General features: G+C 49.2%; 1 protein-coding gene across 1 annotated transcript in view; it reads right to left on the bottom strand.

The window, feature by feature from the left end:
• Positions 1–6375: 6375 nt before the first annotated feature.
• SLC6A13 (solute carrier family 6 member 13) overlaps positions 6376–18374 on the bottom strand; it is a 55952-nt gene continuing 43953 nt past the window's right edge. The window contains 8 exon segments of the mRNA XM_066258645.1: positions 6376–6822; positions 7131–7301; positions 8266–8366; positions 8845–8947; positions 9686–9823; positions 10115–10227; positions 11857–11981; positions 13246–13349. Of these exon segments, the coding sequence (XP_066114742.1) occupies positions 6700–6822; positions 7131–7301; positions 8266–8366; positions 8845–8947; positions 9686–9823; positions 10115–10227; positions 11857–11981; positions 13246–13349 (978 nt within the window). The 3' untranslated portion in view covers positions 6376–6699.

The raw sequence follows: 18374 nt of genomic DNA, 5'->3' as shown, positions 1-18374 counted from the left end.
GATGGGGACAGACAGGAGAGGACAGCCCTCTCTCACCAGAGCAGGAGGATGGAGCCACCAACTCTCGGGCTGGAAACTGAGAACCTCAGAAGGAGAGCTGTCCTCAGTGACAGAGTGCGGGAGGAGGGTGAATCACACGCTGGACTTTTCCACCAAGTACCTGCCCTCTGTGGTTTCAAGGCAGGCTCTGGACCTTCACAACCAGTCTCCTCCTTGGGATTTTCCTAGAGAAAGTGCCCAGAGCACACCTCAAGGAACCCATGGGTCACAGGTTTGCAGTCAAATCCAAGTCTGAACTTCTCTTGTCATTTACCGACCCTATCAGTGAGGCAAGGGTCTCAGCCTCACTTTATCAATCTGTAAAAGGTAGATAGCAATGCCCACTTTGCAGAGTGGCTATGAGGGCTGAGAGCAATAGGGAAACTGCTTGGGATATCACAGGTGCTTACGGGGAGCTGTAGGTGTCTGTCGTGGGTCCTCAGAAAGCTGGGGCTGGGGTAGTGATGTGTGTGGTCCCAGGCAGCACAATACCGCTCCCATAACCTCTCAGTACTGAGGCACATAGCCGAGACTTGTCTGGTTGCCTAGCAGCTATCAGTGGTGAACTTACTGAATAATATGTGTGTCCTGTGCTATGTGCCCAGCAAGCTTATCCAGAACAGGATCCCGTCACTATTCCCAAGTGTGCCTTTGCAGTGCTGGGGACAGGACTGCCCCAGGCCCATTCATTCAGAACAGCCTGAGACTCTTCTGAGGCAATGAAGATGCTTCCTGAGGTCTAGGTGGTGAGGAGGAGGGGAAGTCGAGGGGAGAAAAGGAAATTTCCCTTAGCATGAGCTTCCCCTTCGTATTTGAGAACTTCCAAGCAGGGCTGGGTATGGAGTGAGAATCTCAGTCTGTAATTTTCCATCAAAGCACCCACTTCACTGTCTCTCAGGCCCCTCTCAGCACCTCCTGTGGGTTTCCCCATGAAGAGGAAGCCAGAGTGAGTCTCAGTTCTTGGAACTTTGCCTATGTGAAAGCAAGAGGTGGGCTGGGGTCAGCTCAGGCAGAGCAGGGCGTAAACAGAGCAGCTGGAACTCACATGCCAGTCACCCCCATGCTCACCTGGGGTGCTGAGTCAGGCACTGCTGCATCTGCCTTGTCCCCACAGGTCAGGCCACCATGTGTCAACTATGGAGCTTACTGTGAAGGGGACACCAAAACCCATGAAGCTGTTCCAGAGGAAAATACCCACCCAGCCTCTCCGTGAAGGGGAGCAAGAACAGAGAATCAGACTAGGCGGGTGGAGGGGTTCCATAGCTCACTCATACATTCAAAAATTTGATTTCGTGCCTACAATTTGCCAGGCTTTCTGCAAGGATCTGGGGATATGCATGGTCAGCAGTCTTGTCATCTCTCCTTCACTTTGTAGGAGATCAGCTACCTTGTCTGAACTGGCTTCCCTGTGACTTGAGCCCTCACATACTCAAGTGCACCCCAACCCCCGCCACTTCCAACTCCCACTGGGCATTCAGACCAATTTGTAAACTGCTGGAGCCCAGAGACCCCTATCTGTGCCAAACTAAGGTCCCTAAATTACCTGGAAAGTCTACCTAAGACTGGGCTGCTTCCTTACTGTGAAGGGTCCAGAGACCAGATAGAATACAGTCAAATGAATCTGTTATCTTGCTGCAATGGAAATCGTGAACCTCATGGAATCTCCTGACCTTCTACCCCCATGCCTGCTTTTGGAGGGCCTGGCATAGGACCTATGTCTTAAGCATTGGACTCAGGCTAGGTGCTTGACTTTATCCCATTTAATCCTCACGGAAGCCTTGAAATGTAGGCATTATTAGTTTCGTTTTACAGATGAGAACTTTGCTGTGACTAGAAGATAAGTGATGTGCCTCTAGACCATACACTAGTAAATGATGGAGCTGGGATTTGAACCTGCACCTCTTGGCTCCAAAAATCTACGCTTGTTCTATGGCAGCATGCTGTTTCCCAGACCCTGAATATTTAAAAAGCAGGGGTCACATTTCATAACTTTGTTTCTGCCTTTAGCATTTAATAGTGTAGGCACTCAATGTTTATCAGATGGATGGTTGGATGGATGCATGGATGCAACTTGAGGGGGGAAAATGATCTCAGTCTTCCCTCTTCTGGGAGGGCACAGCTCTCCCAGAACCAGGGGATAGACTGGGACTTGGAAGACTCAGTCTTGATTTTCTTGGACAACACTGCTGGTCCTGTCGGGGCACTAGGCCCACCGGAAGCCGGGTTATTTTGGGTCTACCTTTCCTTTGCCTTCTAGCAAAAATGCTTAGTTCAATAAATGTGCAGACTTCTTACTGGGGCCCAGTGCACCTGCTGTGTGTGGCCAGGAAGCCAGAGGACAGCAAGGATGTCTCTGAACTCCTGGGCTTTTCTGTTTCATTGACAACCCAATGTGGTGGGACTGGAGCCACAGGAAACAGGACGGATTGCTTTCCCAGGGCAGCTCCTCACCACTGGACTCCTAACAAAACAATGATGTCAGTATTCTTATTCCCACTTTAATAGAGAGAAAATGAAGGATCGGAGAAATTAACTTGTCCAAGGTCACAGAGCTAGTGAGTTAGAAGTTAGGACCCACTTGTCAGGACTGCAAGCCTTTCTGAAGGAGTGTCCTCAGCTGTTGGTGGTGTGTCAGAACTTGTGCAGATTTACCTGACACTAATGAGGGAGTGTGTCTTTGTGCACATCTATGGATCTGAGACATGTGCTAGGTCTGAGGTATGAAATCTGAGGCCTCAGGCAACCCGGTGGGCTGGATATGTGATTAGGCTCCCCCTCCCTGTCTCCAAGGACCTTCCAGTTTCCTATGCTTCTGGTCACTCCATTGAGCTCTCAGGTGCCACAGGCTCTCTCTGCCCGCCTGTCTTCCTCTGCCCTTCTCCTCTAACAGGTGCAGCCTCTGAACAAGGAGGGCTCCCCTTCCCTTTGTGTCTTCTTCCTCAGAGAACTGCAGGATCTGGTACCCGCCCTTCCAGGCAGAGAAAGCAAACGGAACTGAGCTTACCCTGGTCACATCTGCCTTGGCTAGAACCAAGTCTGCACATTCCTGCTCCCTTTCCCCACCCTGACCCAGGCTGGTGGCTTCTCTTGAACTTCTCTGTCAACCCACTGCGTTGCTAGAACAGATCCACTGCACCCACCCCATCCCCCACTGGTTTAATGACTTCAGGGCTTGCACACCCACTGCCTCATTTGAGCCCTAGACAAACTTGTGGCTGGGTGAGGTACACAGAATTATTATCTTCAGCTGAAACAACAACAACAAAGACCTGAATTCCAAGTAACTTCCACAAAGGCACACAGCAAGATAGAGGCAGGTCAGGACTAGAACCCACATCTCCTAATTCTCATGTCAGTGGATTATTTTGATACTATATCCCACCATTAATGAATCTCCTAAATGGGATTCAAATCGCCGTTATTGAACCACCTACATCCCTTCCTAGGCCTAGCGGGTTCTTGCAACTTTGATCAGCTGGATGGAGAGAGACAAGTAACACATCCTCAGAATGGCCCTCCAAGACCACCTATCTAAATGGTCAGGGCCTCTTATAGCACGTTGCTCTTTTCTTTCATAGCATTTGTCACTTAAGAAACTGTGTTTATGTTTTTGTTTTTGGGGGTTTTTTAATTGATTTTAGAGAGAGAGGAAGGGAGAGAAAGATAGAAACAGAGAGAGAGAAAGAGAGAGAGAGAGAGAGAGAGAGAGAGAGATGGAGAGAGGCAGGAACATAGAGCTGCTCCTGTGTGTCCTGACCGAGGATCAAACCAGCAACTTCTGCGCTTCTGGATGATGCTATAAACAACCGAGTTATTGGCCAGGATTAAACTGTGTCTGTTTTGCTCTTCATGTGTCATGAGCACAGCACAGCCACATAGTAGGGTTCTGGAAATATTTTCAGATAGTTGGAAATGCCAGGTGTGTAGTATTTTAAGTTTCAGCACATTTCTCTAGAAGGTTTATTTCTCCCATCTTAGGACGGTGACTGAGTCGAGCACGTAGGGGGTGCCCACCCCAGTCATTGTCCAGGAAGGAGCAGGTAAGGCCAACAGATTGTGGGGCTGCTTTTACTAATTCTTATAAACTTTCCCAACAACAAAAAATATAATCAAAACCCAAAGACTGGAAAAGATTATGGTGCTTTTCCCCCACTAAGTGACTTGTAAGAAAACAAACAAACAAATTAGGATACCTCCTGACCAGGCGGTGGCGCAGTGGATAGAGCATCGTACTGGGATGCAGAAGACCCAGGTTCAAGACCCCGAGGTCCCCAGCTTGAGCGCGGGCTCATCTGGTTTGAGCAAAAGCCCACCAGCTTGGACCCAAGGTCATTGGCCCCAGCAAGGGGTTACTCGGTCTGCTGAAGACCCACGGTCAAGGCACATATGAGAAAGCAATCAATGAACAACTAAGGTGTTGCAACACACAACGAAAAACTAATAATTGATGCTTCACATCTCTCTTCGTTCCTGTCTGTCTGTCCCTGTCTATCCCTCTCTCTGACTCACTGTCTCTGTAAAAAAATTAATTAATTAAAAAAAAAATTAGGATACCCCCAGGGAATGCCGTGCGCCCTTCGCCTGCTGCTCCAGGAACGGCCAGACGGTCCTCTGGAACAGCACCGGAAGAACCGTTGCAGCAGGGGTGGGGCAACAGCCAGCAGAGCCTCCACAGGGAGAAATGCAGTTGTGTGTGTTCAGACACTTACACACACACACGCAGCTCAGACATAAGGCTGCAGAGACACACATGTGGGATCCTCTGGGGCCAAGGCATGCCCACTGACCCTGAGTAGGACAGGCTTGGCCTTCCACCTGGGTCTTCTTTATAGCCTAACCCTAAGAGTTCATCTTGCAGCCCAGGGCCTGAGAGCTCAATCATGGTGACAGCAGGGCCACCCCTGCATGGGCACGTCTGGTGGTGCCCATAGGGCTCCATCCTTTTCTCAGCTTCTGAGTGCAGGGTGGCCCCCAGGGAAGTGGGATCCCTCTGCCGGCTGAGCTAGGGTAGTGCCCTGCTCTGCCAGGGCTTTTCGTACCTGCTGCCTCAAGTCTGCAAAGCCACTGCCGCTGCTCTCATGCCCCAGCCCCAGCCCTGGGCAGGCTCATGCAGACATAGGTTTGGCAGGCAGGGTCGGGCAGGGACACGGCAGGAGAGATGTGAGCAGAAGAAGCCCAACCACTCTTTCCACTGCGTTCCTCTAGCTAGGGCTCAGGCCTCCTCTTTCATTCCTCTCCACTGCCTTTCTTACTTCACAGAGGGAAGGAGGAGAGGGACTCTAGTAGAAGCGTGGCCACAGGTGGGGGAGACATCCCTTCCAGTCCGAGTCTCTGGTGATGGAGGACCTCAGTTGGGTCTCATAACAATCCCCTCTGCTCCTGGCCCACAAGAATTTGGTGAGGGAAAGAGATAGGTGTCTTCTAAACCAGTGGTCCCCAACCTTTCTTGGGCCACGGACTGGTTTAATGTCAGAAAATATTTTTACAGACCGGCCTTTAGGGTGGGACGGATAAATGTATCACGTGACCAAGACAAGTGTCAAGAGTGAGTCTTACATGCAGTCCCATGTTTATTGCAGCATTGTTCACAGTGGCCAGGACATGGAAACAACCAAAAAGCCCATCAATAGATGACTGGATAAAGAAGATGTGGCACATATACACTATGGAATACTTCTCAGCCATAAGAAATGATGACATCGGAACATTTACAGCAAAATGGTGGGATCTTGATAACATGATACGAAGCGAAATAAGTAAATCAGAAAAAACCAGGAACTGTATTATTCCATACGTAGGTGGGACATAATAGTGAAACTAAGAGACATTGATAAGAGTGTGGTGGTTACGGGGGGGAGGGGGGAATGGGGGAGGGAAAGGGGGAGGGGGAGGGGCACAGAGAGAACAAGATAGAGGGTGACGGAGGACAATCTGACTTTGGGTGGTGGGTATGCAACATAATTGAACGACAAGATAACCTGGACTTGTTATCTTTGAATATATGTATCCTGATTTATTGATGTCACCCCATTAAAAAAAATAAAATTATAAAAAAAAAAAAAAAGAGTGAGTCTTAGACGGATGTAACAGAGGGAATCTGGTCATTTTTTAAAATAAAACATCGTTCAGACTTAAATATAAATAAAACAGAAATAATGTAAGTTACTTATTCTTTCTCTGCGGACTGGTATCAAATGGCCCATGGACCGGTACCGGTCAGCAGCCCCGGGATTGGGGACCACTCTTCTAAACCACAACTTTAAAGTAATGAAGGGGTCCAGGCAGCAAGGCAGAGGGGCAGGAACCAGGCAGAACCTCTAGCAGTCAGTGGGAAGAACTGGCATTTAATGGAGTGAAGGGTAAGAGATCCCAGAAGCCGAAGAGACCTCTCAGCCCACCCACCAGCCCTCACCCAGTGTCCTCCTCCTTGGCCTATCCCAAAGGGGACTCAAAGGGGATCACGCCTGTTTAGCAATCCTTGGGGCAGGGAACTCAGAGTGGGAGGCACCCACCCTTAAAGATGGTTTCTAAAATACCCCCTTTGTCTTATCTACCCCAAGTGGGAGACAGAGATGCACAGAAGGACTGCTTCTGCCTTCCCTGCTGCTCCTGTCCTCACACCAGGCCCACAGGCACTGTCCAAGGGCCTTCCCCTACCCCCTAGCAGTGAGACTCTAGTACTGCGAGTCTGAGAAGTGATGTGCTGGTTGTAGCAGGGCCAGAGGGTCCTGCTTGGTTCCGCTGGGCCAGTTCCTCAGCTGGGCACACGAGCTGTTGAATTCTCTGGAAGGAGAGACGAGGTGGCTGCCGCAAGGGGGAGCGGGCTGCGGGGGGTGGTCTGCCCACTGCCCCCATCACCACTGTCTGCCTGACTCCCCACACACAATGGCGCCCTGCAAGTGCCAGCCCTACAATCAACAGCCTGTCCTTATAGTCCCCTTCTGAGGCTTTAACACTCACTGTGTCCCTCCCTGACTCCCACACCAGGCTCACTGCCCCGTGTGCACCAGCCTCTGGCCTGGCAGGCAGCCATCCACCATTACCCCCAGGGTTCCTCCCCTCTGACTGCTTTCCTCCCTGCTAACCCCTACCTCTCTGAATGAGCCCTTGAGGGTGCTGAGTTTGTAGAAGCTGCAGGCAGGAATACAGACCATGGAGGACAGAGCCAGGAGCCAGCCCAGGGCATCCCCCCACCAGGGGTAAGTGTACTTCTTGTTGTAGGTCAGCGGGGTGTACTTGACCAGGGAGAAGAGAAAGGTGGCCTGAGGGTGAGAACAGAAGAGAAAGGGGCTAGGAAGCAGGGGCTCTGTGCCCTCAGCACCCCCTGGAGGAACTGGCCGGGATGATGCTTCAAGTCCAGATTTTCATCCAGGCTCTTCTGGGCCAATCAGCCTACAACTCCATCACATTCTACTCAAAATCCACATACCCCAAATAGGTATTTCCAGGGGCACCTACCTTGTCCCTCCAGGGCCCCCGCGCCCATTGGCACCTCTACACATGGTTGTCTCCCAATTACGACATGACAGTGTGCCTGCTGGTGCTTTCAGTCAGGTCTCCCCGCATCATCAGGAGACTGAATACCTCAAGGGCAGACATGAGGCCTCATTTACATCTTGCCTGCAGTGGTTGCTCAGGGGAACTGCTGGCTCAAAGGGTTAAGCCAGAGGAAGCAGCGCAGAGCGGTTCATGGCTCAGACTTTGAAGCCAAGTCACCTGGGCCTGTCCTAGCCCGACGCCACTTTCTAGCTTGGGTAAATTGCTAAACACCTTTGGCTTTATCTGTAAAATAAATGTAACAGCAATTCTTACTTTGTGGGGTCTTTGTGAGGATTAAGTGTGTTAAAAAGTATAAAGTACTTTGTGCCCAGCTTAAGGTCAATGCTCTGTAACTGTTGCTATTATTAATATTATTGCTGTGATCAGCATTATTATGAGCAGCCCAGGGTACTTGGGTTTCAGTTCTGCCGGCAACATTAGACTCACATTGTTGTATTAGTCAATCAGTCTGACAGCTCTGGACCTCAGTTTATCCTTCTGAAAAATGGGAAGGAAGCATCTGTCTTGCTGTCATTTTTAGAGTCCAACAGGAGGATGAATGGAAATCTAAAATGACTTCTAGTCCCCACAGAGAAGTCTCTTATCAGGCTAACAGCCTACCTAGCTTCTTGCCACCACCATCTATCTATCCCTTCATCTGGCTTCCTTCCCTAAAGATTATCTTACTGTGCACACAGCTGGTGTGAGGAAGAGCCAACAATATTTGATAAGAGGCCAAGGCCTGTACCCAATCATATCTTCAATGTTGTCATAGAAGTGCCCAGCTCCTACCATGAAGAGAAAGAAGGAAGGGGAAGAAAGGACATTTTTTAGCATCCAAAGTATCAGGACGGGGCCTGCACAGACCAGGATGGGCAAGGACCAATAAACAGAGGGTATCATGGTTGTCTTTACTGATCAGTGCTGGAAGAAAACTCTTCCCTGGGATTCAGAGCATAAAATGGCACTGGGCAGCAAAGGTAATAACTTTCTGGTTATTGAGGCTGTTCTAAAGGCTGAAAAGGGTTGGACAGGACAGGATATGGGCCCATCTGGGGGAGTCTATGTGTAGCCATAACTAGAAGGGTAGGCAAGGCAATCTCTGGAGGGCCCTTCCAATGGTAGCAATTTAGAATTCTTGAGATATTTGAGGTTGGGTAGGAGAGAAGACCTAAGAAAAGGTGGGTGTGAGCAGTGGATGTCTCTCCTTTGTGAGACAAGGCCCTGGGGTGGAGGTGAGTCCTGGGGTTAGGGAGAGTTACTCACCATAGACCCAAGCCACACAGAGGGACTCGAAGATGGCCACAAACAGGAGGCACATGCCACTGGCTGCATAGTAGTCAAAAAGCTGAAACACATACATACCTCCCTGCCAAGAAGGGGATGAAAAACAGAACTTTATCCAGGGGAAACAGACAGATTTGCCCCCTTGCCATCCAGCCTCATACCCTCAGGGCACAGAACATGGTTGGTAGGGATCACAGAGGATAGATATTAAGGAGAATGTAGTTTGTAAGCTGTAAGGCACTAGGCAGATATGAGGCAATAATTATTTTTTATTCTTGTTTTTGGATGGATGACAGATGAAATAGCTATTCTCAGGCTGTCCTTGAGAACAGTTACGGGTTGTCTTGGATCCAGAAGCCCAAGACATAATGTGCACTTTTTTGGCAAAAATCAGGATGGGTCTGTCATTGATATCACCACGCTGACAAGTTCCATCTCCTTCCTCCTTCTCTGAGACATCACACAGAATATCCCCCCACCCCCAGGTGATAGTCTTCTCTCTTTGAAGTTTATCCCTAAAACTGCAGCTGCCTGGCAAATGAGATCTTGCTGGAGAGACAGTTTTTCCTAATCCAAGGCCATCCTTACTATACCTCTTAGTTCAGCATGGAGCCAAATTACCCCTCCCCCAGCCCCAAAAGTATGTGGCAATGCCCAAAGGCCAGAGGAAGGATTTGCTCTCTTCCTGCTTCCTATGGGTGGAAAGGAAAGCGTTCAGTGTCCTGAAAGCCCAGCAGCCTGCTCCGCCTGACAGGTGGCCTGTCCACCTTTGCTCCGCCTCCTCACTCAGTCCCCACTTTCAAGCCTCCTGGATCCTTACCTCCGTGACCATGACCAGCCCAACAAGGAAGGAGATGACAGATACTCCAAGGATGAGAACCTCCCTCCGGTTCTTCTTGTGGAACACACGGGGGTACATGTCCACCAGTGCGGTCACCAGGCTCTCTACACACACAAACTGAGTGAGAGGGAAAAAGAATTGGAGGGAAAGAGAGCTCCCAAAATAAGCTCCATCAGCTAGCTTTGGCTTGTTGCTCCTGGGCTCAGCCCTGCCAGGTTCCCTATCTCAGGTCCCCAGAGCCCTCCTTGCATGGTTAGATCTGGCCCACCCTCCAAAGCTCCTCTTGGTCCCTGGAAGGGGTCCATGTCTGACATTCGCCAGGTCTACGACTGTTTTAAGGTCCATCAAGGCATCAAGCTCAACTTCATGCCCACTGCTCTTCCTCCCCCAGCGGCCACCTCTTGATACCTGGCTATCCAGTCCCAGGAGGATGATCATGAAGAGGAAGCAGCAGGCCCAGAGAGGAGAGAAGGGCAGCATCACCACCGCTCGGGGGTAGGCAATGAAAGCCAGGCCAGGGCCTACACACAGAGCAGAGGACACACCCAGTGCCTGGGTGACCTCAGGCCACACACAACCCCGGAGTGGTGCCATGGGATAACTGCAGCCAGAGTGGCCGTCACCACTACCAGCCTCACCCAGGAGAAGCCACCCAAACCTCTACCTGCTCCCAAAATCCAAGGCACCACCCATTGTAGTCTCATGGGCAGAAACAGAACCTACAGGCTATATGTATCAAGGACTCTGAAAAACGGAAAGGGGCATATCACACACATTTCTGTAAGTTCTACCCCAAATCTTCCAATCTCACTCTCCAGATCTATTGTGCAAACAAGAAGTTTCAAACTTAAAAAGAATTCAGGGTCCAGGCAGACTATGTCCTTTATGAAGAAGATGGAGGGTAAACTGAGAGAGTGGGAGGGCCTGATGAGATCGGCAGCCATTGCCCCCAATCAGGTTAAGGCAATCGTTGTGCTGCTTCTAGAGAGGAGATGGATTAAAAACAACAACAAAAAACAACAACAACAAAAAAAAAAAACCCATCTCCAAAATTAGACTGCACTTGGGGCGACCAGTCGGCCACCTCTGCCCTGAGGCTTTTTCTGTCACCCTATAATCAGTGAACTGGCATTAATTTCAGAATACCACTGATGTACAATCTCTCAAATATATTAATGTTCCTCTTATCTGGTTTAAATAGCAGGAACAGATTCATGCACTAGGGCTTAGGTTCATCCATAGGAACCTTCCTTTGGAAAAAATGGGTGGGACCCTGTGACCTTCGATAGTCCTTTACCTCTGGAAGTCACAGTCCCTACACTGATGAGATGGGAACAATCTTAGCACTTGCCTCACAAGCTGCCATCACATGGTACAGGCAGATGCTCTGCACAGTGCCTGGCATATAGTAAGTGCTTGATAAAAGTAAAATTGAATCATTTTTTATAAGAGTCAACGATGTTAACTGTCCAGCACTGGGCTCTCTGTGTAACAAGGGTGTGCTTGCGAATGCTGTGATAAGAACTGTCTTGTTACCAGTTCAAGTGGGTGGTCCACAGGAACAGGGGAAGAGCAAGATCAATGTTCACAGTTTACCCAATAGGGGACCAGTCCTTGAGTTTATTTAAAAGAAGAAACAAGACAATATGGTAGAAAAGCATTCATTTAAAAAGGGAGGAAACTCTATGAGCCAATATAAACTTATCTCTGAGGTACAGTTTAAAGTGAACAAAATAAGTCAAGGTGCAGAACAGTATATATAGATGTTATCAACTGGTTGTTAAAAAGTGGATAAGGAACAGAAATAGCCATATGTATGAATGAATGTGTATGTACTATGGATATGTGTTGTTGTTTTTTTCTCATTTATGCCCAAACTATTTCTGGAGGGATAAATGTGAACCTGGTAACATAGGTGGCCTAATAACATTGGGGGGCGGGAGGAAAAATGTTCACTGTGTACCCATTCAACCCTTTGAAGCCAGAATTACTGTTTTAAGTCCTCCACCAGCTCTTTCCAGGATGCATCCACTGAAGGGTGACCAGAGCTCATGTACAGGGAAGGGGGACAGTAGAAATGCCTCTGGAATCCGGCTGGTGAAGCTTCAAAGCTCACAGAATCGATGGCCATGAGCCTCCCCAACACTCACATGACTCTGCCACCTCGGAGATGGGCACCCCCTGCACTTGGGACATGAAGCCCAAGATGGAGAAGATGGCAAACCCGGCCACAAAGCTGGTGCCACTGTTAAGGAAGCAGAGGGCCATGCAGTCCCTGTGGGCGAGGCGGGCAGATAGGAACAAGCAGGTTAGAAAAGGGCTTCAGTGTCTCAGGCCAGCAGTCCAGAGCCAAGGGGAACCCCAGAGGAGCCTGTCCCTTTCAGGAGACAGGCCAGAAGGGGCTGCCTGGCAGAATTAAAATGAGCATTTGAAGGACGGTTCTGCTACACCCACTCTACTAACTCAGACTTGGAATAAATCAAGGTCGTCCTAAAAGAATGAGGCTCTGGGCCCTGGCCAGTTGTCTCAGTGGTAGAGTATTGGCCTGGTATGTGGAAGTCCCGGGTTCGATTCCCGGCCAGGGCACACAGGAGAAGCGCCCATCTGCTTCTCCACCCCTCCCCCTCTCCTTCCTCTCAATCTCTCTCTTCCTCTCCCACAGCCAAGGCTCCATTGGAGCAAAGTTGACCCGGGCGCTGAGGATGGCTCTGTGGCCTCTGCCTCAGGCGCTAGAATGGCTCTGGTTGCATCGGAGCAACACCCCAGATGGGCAGAGTATTACCCCCTAGTGGGCATGCTGGGTGGATCGCCATTGGGCACATGCAGGAGTCTGTCTCTCTGCCTCCCTGCTTCTCACTTCAGAAAAAAAAAAAAATTTTAAATAAATAAATAAATAAAAGAATGAGGCTCTGAAGGAGTAAAATATTAATCTAGAGATTACTAACTGTCCCACCACTCTGTCCCCTGCCATGTTGACACCACGCCTTTGGGACACCATCACTGTGACACAATTCAGTGTGGCATGCTAATGTCAAGGACATAGGCCTCGGTAATCCCAGCCAACCACAATTCTTAGTTATCTAAATTTGATTCTGAAATCTCTGATACAACATTTTGGGCTAATATTAAAATTGGCTTAAATTCTCTTATATGAACCAAGTAGGCCAAGGGAACCATGGGGAGGGGGCACAAGCTGGACAAAATGGGTAAGGAGTTCATGTTTGCTGGGGCAAACGCACAAAGCAGGCAAGATGGAGGCCCCACTGCATGACATGACTACTCACCTCCCAGGCATGCTGACACTCCTGAGCCCAAAGCCTCTACATGAGCCCTGTTCAGGCTGGGCACCGCTGGGCTTTCCCAGCCAACCCATGACCTGCAATTGGCCCCTTTCAGCAACTGGAAGCCCCAGAGTATTGGGAAGTGGGGTGAAGGGTGGGGGTGAGCAAATCCATTAGCTGCTGCAACCTCCAAATCATACCAGATATAGCACAGCTGGAGGTGCAGTAAAGCGATGCGGGTTTGTGGCCCCCAGTCACCTGTAGCAGTTGTTGTGGTACTTGTTGTAGCTGCTCAGGGCTGTCAGGCACCCTACACAGATGGCAAAGGAGAAGAAGATCTGGGTGCCCGCGTCCATCCACACCTACACAGAGAAAGGCAAGAAGCTGCACCACAGGGAAGCAAGGACATCTGAACTCCATGGAGCACACAGGCCCATGGCTGAGCCAGGCACTGGCTAGTGATGGCAAGAACCCCGCCCTCAGCCTGTGCAGGCCCCCTGCAATCCTGCTATCCCAAGAGGCTCCATGGGCGGGCCCCTAAATGGGGTCTCTCGAGCACTGCCAGGATGACATAGGCATCAGGCATTCGAGGAAGACTGAAGGACCCATGGTGGAGGAGGGTGATGGCGGGAGGGGGCTCGAAGCCAGACCTGGCACCAGGTTTTCATCAGGGAAACAAAGCCCTGTTTCTGCCTCCACTTGCTCCTGTCTTGGGCTCTCCTGGTAAAGTGACCAGTTTGGAAGAAATCCAGGGACAGGATCTCTGAGGTTATGGGTCCTTAATATTATTGCTCTCATCAGCATGAACCTTTGCCCCTTGTATCTCAAATCCCTCTGTCTGAAAAAGAGGAAGAGTAACCCTAGCTCACAAAGAGTCAAGAGGATGAGCAGAAATGTGTCTGCAAAGGGCTTTGTATTCCTTGGGGAGGGGGGAGCTCTCCCCTAAACATAGGGTATGGTTGTTACTGTTATTATCTCAGCTGCTGCCCCAGCCTGCACATGTTATGATTTAGGTTTAACAGCTAAAATAACATCCCAAAGAGAAAGAACATCTAGGTAAACAGGACAAGGCAACCATGTAGCTCGGCAGGGTGTGGGGTCTTGGAGAGACAGACCTGCCCCAGGCACCTCCTGCCTTCAGATGTGAGCTCTACTTGCCCACAGCTGTCCCAATATTTCTGTGTCCCGTTTCTTGTCTGTTGCTTGGCTTTGCTCCAATAGACCCCACACAGGTGCCCACTTCCCTTTCACCGCTATTATGCTCCCAATGTCCCCTCCCCCCCACACACACACCAAAGGCTCAGCTTCCTTCTGTCCAAAGCTCCTAAGCTTCCCCATCTCTTCCTGCCTCCCTCCTGTCATCATCACCCTCAGTCTCCCTTACTTCTCTCTTATCACACCCACCCTACCAAAGTGCAATTTCATTCAGCATCACAGTGGGTCTCAGACACCTGCTGGCAGGCGGAGAGCACCAGAATCACCCTGACTCCTTGACCAACACCCCCAGCTCAGACACTGACTCTCAGGCTCAAAGAGAACCCAGAAGTCTGTATCATGTTTAAAGCTTTCTGAACAGTCAGATGTGGGCGACAGAGAGCCACTGGGCACTCACTCCTCTTGTGATATTTCTGTGTCGGCAGGAATGGAAAAAGAGCAGGGGAAAGTGCTGAAGGAAAGGAGAGACTGTCTCTAGCCTCCAGTCCCTTCTGCCCACTGTGACCCTCACGCCCAGGGAATTCTGTGAGGCAGAAGCTGTCACCAAGGGAAAGGGCTCAGAGGCACACCCAGAAGCCAACTAGCAAGAAATAGCACAAGGCGAGGCATAGAAACACCTGGGGACATCTTTAAACCTGAGGGAAGTTATAATGGGAAGGGGAGGAGTCATCAGGATTTATTTCTGAAGCCAAAGGAGGACAAGGCAGGAATGAAAATAAAGAAGCTGCAGACAAGAGCGGGGGTGTTGGCAGAATTCAGTGTGATGTCACAAAAGTTAAAGAGATGTTTTGAATCCTTTTTTTTTTCTTCTAAAACTCTGGCCCAGACACTCTAAGGATGGGCATCTCAGGCAAACTCACTGACCTCTTGTCTGTCTGAAGGGCACTCTTTTCTTTCTACTTTCTGCTCACTCAGGGGGTTACAAGCAGCTCTGAGCTTGTAGGCACAGATTTACCCCAGGTCAGAGATGAAGGGCTGGGCAGCCACATGTATCTGCCTGGGGGCTCACTTTGTCCTGAGAGCAGGTAATCGATCCAAACTGGCCGTGCAGATCTAGGATGTGCACTCTGTGTGCCTGGCAGCACACCGAGTACAGACGGACCTGCGTGTTACCAGGGAGATGTTGAGTGCCCACAGAGACGTCTGTGGCTGCCCACATGCTGGCAGGGGGGAGCAAATCCTGTGGTTAGAAAGTTTTGCAAACTTGGACTTAGGAAGAAAAATTGTGACTTGGCAGTTTACCTCACCCTGAGGGGGACAGACTAAGATTGAATTGGGAGGAGAGGTTAACGAGAACAGAGAAAAATGCAGCAGGAGGGCTGAGGGTTCAGAGTGCGAAAGTCAGACAGGGTGCCTGGGACTAAAGCCCCCTCACTGGGAGCTTGGCAAGCCCCAGCTCTCCACAGCCGCTGCCTGGCAAGCCCACTGGGATGGGGGAAGGAATGGGGTCAGAGGAGGCTGGAAGAGTCAGCAGAGTAGCTGTTCTGGTCCACCACAGGCAACCCACTCCCTGCCTGTGCCGGAGCCCCGCTTGTGGAACAAGCTCCAGTGTGTCTTTAGCTGGGGCAGAAGACTAACCCAGAATAAAACAAGTGTGAAAAACACTTGGAGTGTGGGCAAAAAAAATTCTCTGGGGGCACAGAGGAAGAGAGAGAGAGCTCCAGAAGGTCCAGGAAAGATGTGTTCAACTTTGAATCCCACCCCCTTTACTATTTTTAGGAAGGCAATCATGTGTAATGGAAAAAGCCTGGGCTTTGGAGTCAAAATGAACTGGGTTCAATTACTAACTCTATTAATTATGAGCTATATGATCTTAGGCAAGTCACTTAACCTCTCTGAACCTTACTGTTCTCATTAAGAAAATGGGTATAATAATAAACAAAATAATGTATGTAAAATGCCAAACACATAAATAAATAAATAGTTCTTTATCCTACCTTCTAGAATAATAGACAACAGCCCTTAAAAGCTCTCAAATAATTCATATTCCTTGGAAAGTGAGTATCATCATGGTCATCAGGACAACAGAACCCAAAAGACTACTTGGGATGAAACCCAACCTTCCCCATATGCTAGTTTTCTAGTTTAAGGCAAATTCCTTCAGTTTTCTAAGCTTCCGCTTCTTCATCTGTTAAATGGGACTAACATCTACCTCCCAGCAGGATTAATGGGAGGATCACACTGTGGCAGTTTTGTAGTACAGTGCTTGGCAAATAACAAGCAGGAGATATGTGTGTCAGCTGGGGCTGCTGTTTGTCATTGGGTTATTCAGAAAGCAGCCCACCTTTCTGTGATAATGAGGTATCACAGATTTCAGTATATGATATCAGAATAAAAGGACTCATTCTAATCAATGGTTCCAACCTCCTCCCTAAATAAATCCTTCATTAGAATAGTTTAGCATGGAGATTTGAAAGGTTCAGCAAAAGCCCTTTGGCCACCCTACTCCCCCAGCCCCTGCCTTTACCAATCTACCAAAGTGCAGTAGGACAGACAGAAGGAAAGAAACAGGTGCCTGGATAAAGCATGCACTGCACCGGTAAGTCCTGAGTCTCCAGTGGCCGTTCCCCAAGTGAGAGAGACAAGCCCTGAGGAGCACCAACACAAGCAGCCACCTGGCACACAGAAAGCCTGGCCAAAGGAAACCAGATAACCCAGTATTGTCTCTGCCTGGCTCCCCACTCCGACACTGAGTGCTTGCTAGAGAGATGTGTTTGGCCTTTGTGTTGGCTAGCGGGAATTTTGCATCGTTCTCAAATGCCAGGCAAATGCCAGTTAGAATTATCACACTTCTGGGGAATGCCAAGTACATTCAGTGAGTGCGCTGGCAGGGCACCTCACCCTGCAGGGCTTGCTCTGCTCACAGACAACAGAGGCCTCACTTCTGCATGGGCCCAGGACCAGGCAGCTAACAAGGCAGGCAGCTCGAAAGCTCAGGACCAAGCCTGGCTCTTGAAACATTGTCCTCCCCATGGCCTCAGAGCACTTAGAAGACATATGCTCCCTACAAAGCCTATAGCTAGCTGTTTGGGGTTGGAAGACAGTATCCCGGAGAGCAGATTTAAAAGAGTTCTTATTCCCTGTAGTAACCTGGACACAGAATTATGTCCATATTAACACTCAAAGCTATTTGGTCTACCTTCTGTATATTTGCTGGGAGATATATATACACACACATATATATATATATATATATATATATATATATATATAGAGAGAGAGAGAGAGAGAGAGAGAGAGAGAGATACACACACACACACACACACACACATACAGATGGGGATTTTGCTTTCAAGAGATTATAAAGTATGTGGAATTTGTCATTATTCAGACCTGTATTCTAGGTGCAGATGTAAGAATGGAAAGTTCTTTACGTTCTCAGGCCTTAATTTCCTTATCTATAAAATAAGGATACCTGGTTGATCTGCTGTGAGGGTGAGCTGAAATAATGCATGTAATCTGTCGGGCTCTTAATGCCAAAGTACACTATAAACCCTCACTAATTGTGAGCTATAAATTGTTGATCAGGACAAACAAAGTACTGATCACAGAAGCCACAAATCTGTTCCAGAAATATTGGACCCTCTCTCCTTTTTCTCTCTCAGCCTACCTGCCTGTTTCCTGGCCTGAACATGACTGTTCCTTCCCCGCCTGCCCTCTAAGTAAAGGTGGGCTTTGTAGCTTAGCCATACCTCTGGTTTACACCTCTACTGCTCTGAACCACAATGGCTCCCTTTTGCACAGGGGAACCAAGCCAAGCTCTACACTTGTCTTTCAAAGCCTTCCCTCAACTCTGCTGCCCCACAGCCTCCTGCTTGCTACCTACTCTCCATCACAAACCTTTGGTTCCAGATAAACCAAAGGGCTTATGATTCACAAAATAAAAATGCACTTTGTTTGGCCTGCCACTTGCTGTGTGACCTTGGGCCTGGTTTGCTCATCTGTGCAATGTAGAGTTTGCTTTGATAACCTCTGAAGCCCTTTTAACTCCAATGTTTATGGCTCTGCAGTTTGACTCCAAAGCCTGACTGCAACCCTGTGCCCCGTGTGTAGATGGCACAGCAGCAATCTGTACTGCTGCGCCATCTAAGAAATGGGATAAGGAGAAGGATAAGCTTCTGTCCCACCAGAAGATCACTGAAGAATACCCAGGATGCAAGGCTCTTTGATCC

This window comes from Saccopteryx bilineata, chromosome 2 (genome assembly GCF_036850765.1).
Source record: "Saccopteryx bilineata isolate mSacBil1 chromosome 2, mSacBil1_pri_phased_curated, whole genome shotgun sequence".
Taxonomy (NCBI): Eukaryota; Metazoa; Chordata; class Mammalia; order Chiroptera; family Emballonuridae; genus Saccopteryx; species Saccopteryx bilineata.
Note: the sequence above shows the minus strand (reverse complement) of the source record. Positions and strands in the feature narration are given on the sequence as shown.